Source organism: Lissotriton helveticus, chromosome 5_1, assembly GCF_964261635.1.
Source record: "Lissotriton helveticus chromosome 5_1, aLisHel1.1, whole genome shotgun sequence".
Classification (NCBI taxonomy): Eukaryota; Metazoa; Chordata; class Amphibia; order Caudata; family Salamandridae; genus Lissotriton; species Lissotriton helveticus.
The window spans coordinates 169023245-169037784 of NC_136065.1; the positions used below are offsets into that span (position 1 = coordinate 169023245).

The 14540-nt window shown below is 45.4% G+C and overlaps 1 protein-coding gene across 6 annotated transcripts in view; it reads left to right on the forward strand.

Annotated features, from left to right (window-relative positions):
- Positions 1–14540, forward strand: part of STRBP (spermatid perinuclear RNA binding protein) — a 617908-nt gene that overhangs the window by 539140 nt on the left and 64228 nt on the right. For all 6 annotated transcript variants that reach the window (XM_078641959.1, XM_078641961.1, XM_078641960.1 and 3 more), the window contains one exon: positions 11741–11870. In XM_078641959.1, coding sequence (XP_078498085.1) covers positions 11741–11870 — 130 coding nt within the window. The remainder of the gene's footprint in view (positions 1–11740; positions 11871–14540) is intronic.

A 14540-nucleotide genomic window follows, 5' to 3' on the forward strand; every position in this document is an offset into this window, starting at 1 on the left:
ACGCAATGTCAACAGTTTTGCATGCTGGTCAACGGAAGACCCCTCTTCCCTCCCCAACCCAAGCTGACTAGTGACTGATGTGTCACTCCTGGGCTGAGATGGCCATCTGGAAGAGGTGGAAATCAGAGGACTGTGGAGTCCATGCCTCACATCAACCTGCTGGAGCTCCAGGCGATCCAGTTAACATTTAAATCCTGTCTTCCTTCGATCAAGGAAAGATTAGTGATGGTGTTCACAAACTTCTGGACATGAATGAATGTAGGAATTTATAAAGTGCGGCGTTCACTCCACGTAGTATCTTGGCGCTGGCATGTAAGGTGTGTGGTGTGGGAGCACTATAGGGGCACAGCAAGGGAGGAAGCTCATATGAGAGAAGGTACCAATTTGTCATGTACGAAAAACATCCATGTTTTTAGAAGCTTCCTGAAAAGAGGTTCTGAATGTGCCATTTTCATCTGAAGTAATTACAAAAAGGGGGTGGTGATGGACAGAGTATCTGAGTTAATCAGAACACTCCTACCCAGTCAACAGATCAGGGCTTGATCCATCACCGTTTTTTAGCTCACTGCACCATCCCAATTCAGAACCTGGCTATATGCAAATTAGTCTGTCCCTGGCCCAGTGCATCATGGGAACAGGGCAGACCAAACTACCAAGCCAATTCTTCACTGGAAAGGAAACAAGCTTCCGGGGACCGGTTTCTGGCATTACAGCCGTCTTCGGCCCGGCTTGCTTGAATGCTGATGGTGCAATGAGCAAGGGACTCATTTCTGAGCATACCCTTCCACACTCATGGTGGCCAAAATAATTACAAAAAGGGTGTGGTGATGGACAGAGTATCTGAGTTAATCAGAACACTCCTACCCAGTCAACAGATCAGGGCTTGATCCATCACCGTTTTTTAGCTCACTGCACCATCCCAATTCAGAACCTGGCTATATGCAAATTAGTCTGTCCCTGGCCCAGTGCATCATGGGAACAGGGCAGACCAAACTACCAAGCCAATTCTTCACTGGAAAGGAAACAAGCTTCCGGGGACCGGTTTCTGGCATTACAGCCGTCTTCGGCCCGGCTTGCTTGAATCCTGATGGTGCAATGAGCAAGGGACTCATGTCTGAGCATACCCTTCCACACTCATGGTGGCCAAAATAATTACAAAAAGGGGGTGGTGATGGACAGAGTATCTGAGTTAATCAGAACACTCCTACCCAGTCAACAGATCAGGGCTCGATCCATCACCGTTTTTTAGCTCACTGCACCATCCCAATTCAGAACCTGGCTATATGCAAATTAGTCTGTCCCTGGCCCAGTGCATCATGGGAACAGGGCAGACCAAACTACCAAGCCAATTCTTCACTGGAAAGGAAACAAGCTTCCGGGGACCGGTTTCTGGCATTACAGCTGTCTTCGGCCCGGCTTGCTTGAATCCTGATGGTGCAATGAGCAAGGGACTCATGTCTGAGCATACCCTTCCACACTCATGGTGGCCAAAATAATTACAAAAAGGGGGTGGTGATGGACAGAGTATCTGAGTTAATCAGAACACTCCTACCCAGTCAACAGATAAGGGCTTGATCCATCACCGTTTTTTAGCTCACTGCACCATCCCAATTCAGAACCTGGCTATATGCAAATTAGTCTGTCCCTGGCCCAGTGCATCATGGGAACAGAGCAGACCAAACTACCAAGCCAATTCTTCACTGGAAAGGAAACAAGCTTCCGGGGACCGGTTTCTGGCATTACAGCCGTCTTCGGCCCGGCTTGCTTGAATCCTGATGGTGCAATGAGCAAGGGACTCATGTCTGAGCATACCCTTCCACACTCATGGTGGCCAAAATAATTACAAAAAGGGGGTGGTGATGGACAGAGTATCTGAGTTAATCAGAACACTCCTACCCAGTCAACAGATCAGGGCTTGATCCATCACCGTTTTTTAGCTCACTGCACCATCCCAATTCAGAACCTGGCTATATGCAAATTAGTCTGTCCCTGGCCCAGTGCATCATGGGAACAGGGCAGACCAAACTACCAAGCCAATTCTTCACTGGAAAGGAAACAAGCTTCCGGGGACCGGTTTCTGGCATTACAGCCCTCTTCGGCCCGGATTGCGTGAATCCTGATGGTGCAATGAGCAAGGGACTCGTGTCTGAGCATACCCTTCCACACTCATGGTGGCCAAAATAATAATTATTTGCATGTAGCCAGGTTCTGAACTGGGATGGTACAGTGAGCTAAAAAACGGTGATGGATCAAGCCCTGATCTTTTGACTGGGTAGGAGTGTTCTGCTTAATTCAGATACTCTATCCATCACCACCCCCTTTTGAATCGTTTTGGCCACCACAAGTGTGGAAGGGTATGCTCAGATGTGAGTCCCTTGCTCACTGCACCATCAGGATTCACGCAAGCCGGGCCGAAGACGGCTGTAATGCCAGAAACCGGTCCCCGGAAGCTTGTTTCCGTTCCAGTAAAGAATTGGCTTGGTAGTTTGGTCTGCCCTGTTCCCATGATGCACTGGGCCAGGGTCAGACTAATTTGCATGTAGCCAGGTTCTGAACTGGGATGGTACAGTGAGCTAAAAAACGGTGATGGATCAAGCCCTGATCTTTTGACTGGGTAGGAGTGTTCTGCTTAATTCAGATACTCTGTCCATCACCACCCCCTTTTGAATCGTTTTGGCCACCACAAGTGTGGAAGGGTATGCTCAGATGTGAGTCCCTTGTTCACTGCACCATCAGGATTCATGCAAGCCGGGCCGAAGACGGCTGTAATGCCAGAAACCGGTCCCCGGAAGCTTGTTTCCGTTCCAGTAAAGAATTGGCTTGGTAGTTTGGTCTGCCCTGTTCCCATGATGCACTGGGCCAGGGTCAGACTAATTTGCATGTAGCCAGGTTCTGAACTGGGATGGTACAGTGAGCTAAAAAACGGTGATGGATCAAGCCCTGATCTTTTGACTGGGTAGGAGTGTTCTGCTTAATTCAGATACTCTGTCCATCACCACCCCCTTTTGAATCGTTTTGGCCACCACAAGTGTGGAAGGGTATGCTCAGATGTGAGTCCCTTGCTCACTGCACCATCAGGATTCATGCAAGCCGGGCCGAAGACGGCTGTAATGCCAGAAACCGGTCCCCGGAAGCTTGTTTCCGTTCCAGTAAAGAATTGGCTTGGTAGTTTGGTCTGCCCTGTTCCCATGATGCACTGGGCCAGGGTCAGACTAATTTGCATGTAGCCAGGTTCTGAACTGGGATGGTACAGTGAGCTAAAAAACGGTGATGGATCAAGCCCTGATCTTTGGACTGGGTAAGAGTGTTCTGCTTAATTCAGATACTCTGTCCATCACCACCCCCTTTTGAATCGTTTTGGCCACCACAAGTGTGGACGGGTATGCTCAGATGTGAGTCCCTTGCTCACTGCACCATCAGGATTCATGCAAGCCGGGCCGAAGACGGCTGTAATGCCAGAAACCGGTCCCCGGAAGCTTGTTTCCGTTCCAGTAAAGAATTGGCTTGGTAGTTTGGTCTGCCCTGTTCCCATGATGCACTGGGCCAGGGTCAGACTAATTTGCATGTAGCCAGGTTCTGAACTGGGATGGTACAGTGAACTAAAAAACGGTGATGGATCAAGCCCTGATCTTTTGACTGGGTAGGAGTGTTCTGCTTAATTCAGATACTCTGTCCATCACCACCCCCTTTTGAATCTCATCTGAAGTGGCAACGTATTCCAGGCCTTGGTTCCTAGTACCGCAATGGCTGAAACGTCCGGGCATTTCCCTGGTGGTTCAACACCTGGTGAGCTCGCTGAACGCCAGGGCAGACACACTCAGCCGTTGATGCGTAGTGGATCACGAATGGCACCTCCACCCAGAGGTGGTGCAAGGTCTCTTTTAGTTTGGGGCCAGCCTTGGTTAGATCTGTTTGCCGCCAAGAACATGCAGTGTCAACAGTTTTGCACGCTGGATTTTCCAACGTGGTTCTCCGTCAAAGACGCTTTTTTATCTTAAGTGGAACTCCCGCCTCCTGTATGTATTACCACTGATACCATTCCAGCCCAGAGTTCTCAAGAAGATTAGGAAAGACGTGGCCCAAGTCATTGTTGTGGCCAGAATTAGGCATGGAGAGTTTAGTATCCCGAACTTCTGAGCATTAGCATAGGTCATCTGATCAGGCTGCCTTTTCAGGAATATGTCCTGTCACAGCAACAGAAGAGGTTTCTGCACCGGAACCTGGGCACCTTCTGCCTTCATGCGTGGAGATGAAGTGGCAACAGTTAATAGTTTTCAACTTTCCCCCGAAGTCTGTGATGTTATTTCAGCAGCCAGGCATCCCTCTACCAAGACTGTATACGTGTGGCGTTGGGACATATTTGTGATATGGTGTGCATACAGAAACATTAACCCCTTTCTGCACCATTACGTCAAGTTCACCTATTTGATCTTTCTCTTGCCCAGCATGGCTCTGCTCTGAGCACAGTCAAAGATTATCTGTCTGCCATTTTGGCAGTCTTACAGTTGCTAGACCTACCTTCCTTGTTAAAGTCGCCCGTTGTGACTAGGTTCATGAAAAGACTCAAACGCTTCCCCCAGGCCAATCATCATGCCCTAGTGGGATCTTAACCTGACTCTCACCTTCCTCATTGGTGTACCTTTTTTAGCCACTATACAGCTGCCCAGTTTGCTTGCTAGCAATCAAAACTGCCTTTCTAGTGGCCTTAGCATTGGGCCGGAGAGTCCGCGAATTGCAGACCCTCTCTGTATACCCGCCTTATCTTTCACGCAGACAAGCTGGTTCTGACGCCCCCTTCCTCCTGAACGCTGTGATACCCTTTCATGTAGGACAAAACACCTACTTGCCTATCTTATTTGCTCCACCTCACCCATCTAAAGAAGAGACTCCATTGTCTGGACTCAAAAAGAGAGGCATTGTTCTATCTTTTTCGCACAAGATAGTTCCGGGTGTACTATCAACTCTTTGTAGGGTATGCTGGCTTTAAGTTAGGAAAGGCAGTGCAGAAATGGGCCATCTGGTGATGGATAGTGCTCTGCATAAATATATACTATGCATTGGCCAAAAAGCAACCCTGTGAGGGCTTGCATGCTCAGTCTACCAGAGCCAAAACTAATACCAGTGCGTTAGCTCACGTAGTTACTGTCTTTGAAATCTGTCAGGCAGCACCATGGGTGGTGTTAGACACGTTCACAAAGCATTACTGTCTCTGTGGTTTGGTATGTCGTGATGGGCTCTTTGCCCATTCGGTCCTGCAGGACCTTTTGTCCTAATCTGTATCGCAGCCCCACTTCTTGGGAAGTGTTGCTTGGGTGTCTATCCTAAGGTAAGGAATTAGCAACTTGAAGTCTCTATCAGATGAATAAGTTACTTACCTTCTGTAAGTCCTTATGTGGTAGACACTCTATCTAGCCGCCGATTTCTTACTGAAATGGAAATCTGCTCAATGGGATGGCGCCCATATAGACACTGCGGATCATTACTTGGGGACAAACAACACCACTTACCAATGCACAGGGGTACAGCTCGAAAACTTCCAGAACCCGTCCAACACCTGGAGATTATACAAGGGTAAGGAATCTGCGGCTAGATCGTCTCTACCAGATAAGATGTTACCAAAGGTAAGAAACTTGTTAATTTCAGACATTAGCAATGCGGCCAGCTGTGTGTTCGTTTTCACACATCTATTGTCTGAATTTATTCTAGGGCATGGTCAATTTTGCTAACAAATTAATACAGCTCTCTTCAATGAGTATCTTCTGTCTCCCAATTATCTTCGCACTAACGTCCACTCCTATACCCTCCAATATCCCTTTCTCCTTGTATTCTCCACGCTTGTTATGGACCGCCATCTTCTAGGACCACCATATGTTTTTTTGTGAAGCTCTCTGTTGTGTTGTACACTATTGATCCAATATATAAATACACATGAAGAAGCATGTTTGTGTTTTTTCCAGCCTTTCCTTTTGCGGGTTCCCAACTTGTCGCTCTAACTCTACTACCATTTGTTGGAATGGGTTTGACTCGTTATTTGACTATCAATAAATATTCCCTAATGGTAAAGACAATGTGACTTGTAATTCTATTTCTCCATAATGTGAATTTTCATGGACGTAATCCATGCAAGATCAGGATCATTCGGGTTCACTGATATATTCTGACGTAACTGCCAAGGTTGGGTACTATAGAGTAGTGGAATTGTTTTAATGGTGAATCATTGTGACTCCAGTGAACCAATGTCTGTGTAGCTCATTGCCCCTAATTTCCTCACATTTTTTTAAAGGGTTTTTGTGATAAGCATAGGCATATAAAAAAAATTCCCGCAATAGAGATATTTTTTTTTTCAATGTGAACCTACTTCTTGTACATGAGCGAGACTGTTAATTGTTTATGATGTGCAGGCAGATTCCCACGATGTAGAACTGGGTTTACAAGGGGTATAACCTTTCCTTGTTTGCTATTGCCAGTCCTTGTTAGAAGACAGTCGTAGTCACCTGTTAGCAAGTGCTAGATAATAAAATATTTACAGATAATTCTTTAGACATGTGGCAAACTACTGCCAAAAATTACCCTTGATGCCTGGAATTGCACGGCATTGCATAATATGCATTAACTTTCCTACAGTGCTATTTTCTATGTGTACTACTTTTCATCATCGTTTAATGTGCTGCCGTAGAGGTCTGCGCTTGTGTTGGTGTTTGAGCTGAGTGTCTGATAAAGGTATAGGTTTCAAGAGTTTTGTGGTCAAGTTGTTCAGAGCTGTATCATTTGGAACTCATTCATTCAACAACAACAATATTAAAAGAATGAGCTTTTGGTCAGCATCCTCCAGCCATTGGTTCATTTGTGTCGGTGCCCTTTAACCACTGCTTGTAAAAAATGTCAATCACGTTTTGGATCAAACCAGCATATTTTAGTCTCACTGTTGGCTATTGGATATGAATTTGTCTTGGCTGCCTGCATAGGTAAGAGTTCTCTTGGCAATGGATGGTCATTGACGCAACCATTCACATGCTACAGTGGAGGCGTATTTTGCTCCCCAGATTAGACACAATTGTGCATGTAACCTACACTACATGGATCTTATTCCCTTTGACCCTCAAATACCACATGCACCAAGTCATTGCGGCCCATCTGGGACCCTCGAAAAGTGACACATTTCAGAGTCTCCGGTTAAGTGCCATAAAAATATGGCCTGTTCCTTTTCCTACAAAAGAACTCATGAAGCAAAACACTAGACCTTTTAGTGTAAGTTTCAGGGAATACAAACATCCCTTAAGGGATAAAAACTATATAGGTAAGTGTCAAACACCAAGCTCACAGCCCTCCCAATACCCTCTACTGCCCCTGGATTGAGTCCTCATCAAGCAGACTCCCTTGGTTAAAAAAGGAAAACTTATTAAAAAAAAAAAACAATTTAAAAAACTTGTAACAAACTTTGACCAACTGCGCTGGGAAACTATAGAGTTTGTGCAGCTCCTAAGCCGGATTTCATTTTGAGAAAAAAAAACATGGTGGGACAAGCGCAAACTGTGAGAGCAGAAGCAAGTTGCCCCCCATGTGGGGCAGGACACTAAGTAGGATGTAGATATAAGACCTGCACAGCATACATTGCACAACAAACAACCCCCCTCCAGCGAAAGTCTAAAATGGGTATCCGCTGTTTCTAACTACAAGGTCTGAATCCCTTGCCTGACCCCAAGATGGCTGCCACAGTGTTCCCTACCACGTTGTGCTACTCCTCTGAGAAAAAAACTGACTTCGACCAGACCTCGAACACATCCCCCATCGGGCCTAAATGGCAGCCCAAGCTCCTTAGCTGGTTTGTTTTTTCTCCCCTGCCCCCCTTCTTTTACCTCTATCCTCTAGTGGGGACATGCTCTTCCACTACTTGACTATGCTACTGTAGCCTATGTATCTATTCAAAAGTTTTTTCCTGAACTCTGAGACCTGAGCAACATGGCTGATGCCAGGTGGAGCTTCTAGACAGCTAATGAGGAGATTGGCCCTGGTTTCCCCCTCGACTGTCACCTACCCAGCCGGACATTGGGCACAATTCTTCCTCGTCTCCCTGCTATGGCTCCTTCCTCCCCTCCTTTCCTACAAATTCTCTCAACCTCATTGTTTGTTTACTTTACCTTACTACGCTAATGTAACTGATGTAACTTGTAACGCAATGTTCCTCTGGTAAAGCGCTCTGATACCTCCGGGTCTAGCCAGCGCTATATAAAACTTTTTAGATGTACCTTGTAATGCAACAATCCCCTGGTTAAGTGCTCTGATACCTCCGGGTCTAGCCAGCGCTATATAAACTTCTCAAATCAAATAAACTCAAAACTGGTTTTCCTGTAGGCTGAGACCTGAGCAACATGGCTGATGCCCGGTGGAGCTGCTAGACAGCTATTGAGCAGATTGACGCTGGTTTCCCCCTTGACCGTCACCTGCCCAGCTCGACATTGGGCACAGTTCCTCCTCGTCTCCCTACTATGGCTCCTTCCTCCCCTCCTTTCCTACGAATTCTCTCAACCTCATTGTTTGTTTACTTTACCTTACTACGCTAATGTAACTGATGTAACTTGTAACGCAATGTTCCTCTGGTAAAGCGCTCTGATACCTCCGGGTCTAGCCAGCGCCATATAAAACTTTTTACATGTACCTTGTAATGCAACAATCCCCTGGTTAAGCGCTCTGATGCCTCCGGGTCTAGCCAGCACTATATAAACTTCTCAAATCAAATAAACTCAAAACTGGTTTTCCTGTAGGCTGAGACCTGAGCAACATGGCTGATGCCCGGTGGAGCTTCTAGACAGCTATTGAGCAGATTGGCCCTCTTTTCCCCCTTGACTGTCACCTGCCCAGCTGGACATTGGGCACAGTTCCTCCTCGTCTCCCTACTATGACTCCTTCCTCCCCTCCCTCCTACGAATTCTTGCAACATTGATTTTGTGTACTGTACCTTACCATTCTCTTGTAACTGATGTAACTTTTAAGACAAACAATCCTAAATGTAAAGCGCTCTGATACCCTCTTGGGTCAAGTTTGCACTATATAAAACTTTATAAATAAAATAAATAAATAAATGTATGTCTTAGTGTAGTCAGGGCACACCAAAACTGCTGACAAACTCACTCCACAGAAGGACTGTACTCCCAGTGAGCCTGATTCACATAAGAGTTGCAAGTTATTCGACTTGTACATCATTGCACTCACTTAATACTAGCCAGAGCACAATACTCTTATCTACGCCCTAAAATTAACTGTATGACATCAAACCAAAGCCTACATCACCTTTGTGTGATGATAAAAACACTTCTAATAACAGTTAATTTTACTAACCCCTTCCCCCTCATTCAGTGCTTACTTTGAGTCGGTGGGTTCAGGTGGAGTCCATCTGCACTCATTTTTGAGGACTGCACTTATTTTACTTCAAAAAACTTTAATTCAGAGCAACAGAAAAACATGAAGGGGGAGAAGAGGAAGAGAAAGACCGAAACAAAGTGAAAAAAGGAGAAAGCAGGGAAGAAAAAGAACTGGCAAGAATGAGATAAAGCGGCAGGGAGTGTCTAGTAGTGGATTAAAGAAGCATAAGGTGGAATCAAGTCAACACCCCGAACTTTGATAGCGCCAGCTATGAATTTCTGAGCAAAACGTTGTGCCCAAGCACTTATAATTTTGCAGATTAAGGTCTGCCGTCATTAAACGTCACTTGGCACACCTACTTCCAAAGTCTCCACCTCTTACAAATCAAATCAATGCTGCCCTCATGAAGTGTAGTTTGCACTCTCTAATGAAGCGTCCATGTCTGCCCTTATACTTCATCCTACAAACTTATTTCTTACACCTATTATACAATGATTTCTACCTCAATACAACAGTAAACCCTGATTGCCCTTAAATGCTAACTCGCTGAACTCCTCCACCTTCGAGTGCCTCACTGTGGTGACTATTCAAATAACTCCTTTACCACTGCAGTTGAACATCTTATGCCGTCCACTTGGCAGCAATTTTATTGATAAACTCTCCTCCCCTTGGCTAGATGCTCCTCTAAGATTTCAACCTCTGCAGGTAAGAAAAAACAAATACACCCAGACATGATTCCTCAAATCGGTATTGTCAGGCAACAGCCTACTACCACATTTGCACCTTGCCTGCCAGCAATGAGTGCTCTGCCCTGGAGATGACTACCATAAAGTTCACATCAAACCTCTTTGATTTGACTGGACAAATCACGTAATTCCTTTGAAACCCTGAATTTAATGTACTATGCCTATGCTAATCCAGAGACCAAAGTGGTAAAATCTAGAGAATTTAAATGAATTAACAAGCATTGGCAAAACTAGCCGGTCTTTCACTGATTTACTAAGATGCACCCAGGGGCATGCACAAATGCACACAATCATTTGTGCCCTATGCCTGTACCATGTTTTTATTCCCTAAGCTTGCAGTGCTGCGTTTTTGATTTCCTATGCTTGTTCACTTTTGGTTTGCAGGAACCACAATCGTGGGGAATAAATAACAAGGAAAAGACAAAGAGTCACATAAAGTGTCGGGTATTGCTTAAATAATATGTGCTTAGTTGTGTATGTGCCTACGCTTGAATGTATTAGCACAGTCAGGCCCTACCTATTGGTTTGCTCTTTGCTTGGTTTTAAAATCTGCTTGTTTGTATGAGGCAAGTGGGGATGCAGAGGTCTGAAGTGTGGTTGAGCGTGATTTAAAGGGTTGCCAGATAACCAGAGGCTTGTGGAACTAGACTGTGAATGTGCCTTCAAGGGATACTCAATCAATCAATCATGCCATTTGTATAGCGCACTACTCACCCGGGAGGGTCTCAAGGCGCTTGGGGGGAGGGGTATGCTACTGCTCGAACAGCCAGGTCTTGAGTTGTTTCCTGAAGGCGAGATGGTCCTGGGTCAGCCGAAGGTGGATGGGGAGGGAGTTCCAAGTCTTGGCAGCCAGGTAAGAGAAGGATCTTCCTCTGGCGGTGGCTCTTCGGATGCGTGGTACGGCTGCGAGGGCGAGGCTGGTGGACCGTAGCTGGCGGGTGGGCGTGTAGAAGGTCAGGCGGTCGTTGAGGTACTTGGGGCCCAGGTCGTGGAGAACTTGTGTGCGTGGGTGAGGAGCCGGAACGTGATCCTCTTGTCGACGGGGAGCCAGTGCAGGTTCCTCAGGTGGCTGGAGATGTGGCTGCATCGGGGGACATCCAGAATGAGTCGGGCGGAGGCGTTCTGGATGCGCTGGAGTCTTTTCTGTAGCTTGGCTGTGGTTCCGGTGTAGAGGGCGTTTCCGTAGTCCAGTCGGCTGGTGACGAGTGCCTGGGTGACTAGCTTCCTTTGAAATATTCCCGATTGTGATTTTAAAACACTTCAAATAAGCTGTGTCCTTGACTGGTTTAACAAGTATACTTGATTAAATGACATACACAGCATAAGGCCACTTTCAGGATAATTGTTATACCGTTCTTTAAACAGCAGAGAATGGACTTTGAGGTCTTTAAGGGAGTATTGAGGATGTTGTGAGTTGAGGGTTGTCTGTTTTTTGCCAAAGAAGGAACAGATCTACGACATCCAGGTATTTCCTTTTTCTTCACATAACCTGCAAGAGGACTTTTCAATTTTTTACAAGTATTAGAGACGTGTAAAATAATAATTTAAAAACGGCTGATGTTGCTCTTATTTTACATATGTTTTACATTTGTTTACTTGCTTTGTGAGCAGAAGTATGTTGTGTTTTTTAACAGAATAAAGGTGTTGTAAATTCAGCAGTGTCTGCAGCTGTCCAGGCAGCCCGAGGTAGAGGAAGGGCGGCATTGACACGAGGGGCATTTCTTGGAGCAGCCGCAGCAGCAGCAGCTCCAGGATACATAACAGGTATGTGTCGTTTTGTAGGGGTCCTTAGCAAAACACCTGTCATATATAGGCCACTGAGGTCCCCTGTGGTTTAAAAGGATGAACCACTAGGTCTAGCAGACATAGCTTAAAATCTCCCGGCCTATAAGACCCATTTGATAATGTCTTTATTTATATTTGTGAAAAATTTAAAATTGTTGTATCTTAGTATCTGAGGAATGATATTTTTTAATTGTCGTAGGTACGGAAACAAAAACCTTTTATTCTATTCAACTGTCTGTAGGATTATTTTGCATTTACTGCTAACCATTTTATAACTTGAACCTCAGGTAGAACGAGTATTATGACATCATCCCCTCTTAAGGATTCCTTGATTATTTTAGATTATCCCATTCAGGAGCAGAAAATTGTATTTGAACCTCACCTGAGACTTAAAGAAAAGGCATCCTCCCTGTATCAGATTAAAACTATAGGAGTTGTTTAGGGTGGGTTAGAACGAGACCGAGATGGTCCAGTAGGGAAAGGAATGTACCTAAATGTCAGTTGGGATTTTGAAAAACAAAGCTTTAAAATTGTGCTCGCTCACATCGGCTAACCAAATGTGGGCATGGTTGCGGGCTTTTGTACCCTCACTCACTGCCCTGTATGAATGTCCAAATTGCAGACTTGCTGGCAGCAGTGATGAGAGCGTACCCAGCATGAATTTAAGATGCATTACCTTAGAGTTTCCCTGTAGCCATGCAGAAGAGAATGTCTGGAAAAGACGCACATTGATTCCTATGTCACAGAGCGAAAGTGGCTTGGGTAGATCCTAGCTCTTCCTCCTAAAGGACATAGCGAATACCGCATGGGGCTGCTAAAAAACACTTAACTCATGGCTAGCAGCGGAGGTATGAGCAAGCAGGGTGGTTTCCTTATACTGCACATCTAATGCAGCCACAAACCTCAGAGTCTTTGACACCCTAGAGAAGTGGCTGCTGGCCGCCTCAGTCCCCAACAGAGCCACTCTGTCCTATCCATGAATTGCTTTAAGTTGAAACCCCTTATCGGGTCAAAACTGAGGTCAGTGGGGCCATGGAAAATACATCACCTGCTGTATGCTGAACAACTTCTCCCCCACCTGCTGTATGCTGAACAACTTCTCCCCCACCTGCTGTATGCTGAACAACTTCTCCCCCACCTGCTGTATGCTGAACAACTTCTCCCCTACCGCTTCCCCTAGCCCTCTTTAGTGGGCCACAGCCTCTTCCTTTCCATTCTGCTGGTCCTGGCACTCATTACCCTGATCACCTCATGTCTCCTTCTCCCACATGGTTTCTGACACATGCTGTGAACAGAGAATGTGCAGTGTGGTTGACCTTGGGCTGGGCAGCTCGAAAGACCTAAAGAGATGAGACGGCAACTTCCTTTCACATAATATCAGAGCTTTTCAGTTTAAATAAGTCTGGGGAATGCTGCAGACGCATGGCATAAAATGTCTGTAGGTTACTTGTATTCCTCCGCATCAGTTTTGTTACCCACTGTCCTGTTTGACCCTATGACCCACTGGTTTCTCGATACAGTGCATTCATAACCTAGAGGTGCCCAGGTTGCGGCTGCATTAAGGTAGACAGCTGCAATATCTGCAGTAAAGGAGCACACACCTGATAAGGATGACACAAACAGGTGTGTTTCCTCCCATTGTTCCTTTTGTGCTGGGTTTCTACTGCTACTGCCACACTGAAATACGAAAGACCTATGTAGCAGTTTTCCTACATGAAGACCAGAGCTATGCCTATGCGTTTTTTGTCAAGGGACAGAGTGTTTAGGAGATGACAGTCTAGAGAAATAATTGAAATAGTAGGCAGACAAAAGCATGAGAAGAAAGATGCAAATTACAATGAACCTACACAACAGTTCTATATAAATTAGGAGGTCCAGCCAAAGGTATTATATTTGTAATGGGAACCTGGGTGTCTGTATTGTCTCAGAGAGGTCAGGAGCCAAAAATGACAAAACCTTGTAGGGCAAGACCTTGCACGTCATACTTGTTGACAAACTGAACCTACGTCTTATGCCTATACACACTAGTTGGCTGTATTTTGTAGATTTTTTCTCCCAGTTGTGACGTTTTGCGGTGGCACAGCAATATACATGTGACCAGTACAGAGACTATTTCTTGTTTTGCATGTTTTATGTTGTGTTGTCTCAATTTTAATTCATAGGATGTGCCTAAGATTTTTAACTCTGGATCCCATCCTCTTTGCCCCGAAAAAAGAAACACTCCCTTCTCTTCCAGGGGATCCTCATCAATAGTCATAAGCACTATAATATTCGCGCCCATGCGCGGGACCCCGGAAACACAATCATATATGTTATATATCTATATCTATATATATATATATATATATATATATATATATATATATATATATATATATATATATATATAACACGAAGTTTGCCTGCAAAAGGAAGGAGCCCACGAGCAAGGTGAAATCACGGCTTTTTAATCCTGTTGGGAGCAGCAGTGAAATGGATGCAAATTTCCAGCAACAAGCATCAAAGTCCAGCCTGACGCGTTTCGTAGCCTTACTTCATCAGAGGCTTGGGCTTGTACTCGGAGGCAAGCATTTTTATCAGGCAGCAACATACTTCCCGCCTCAGTGGGCGTTGCCAATCAGATGGCCTTGTGGTCTTGGTAGTCACCTG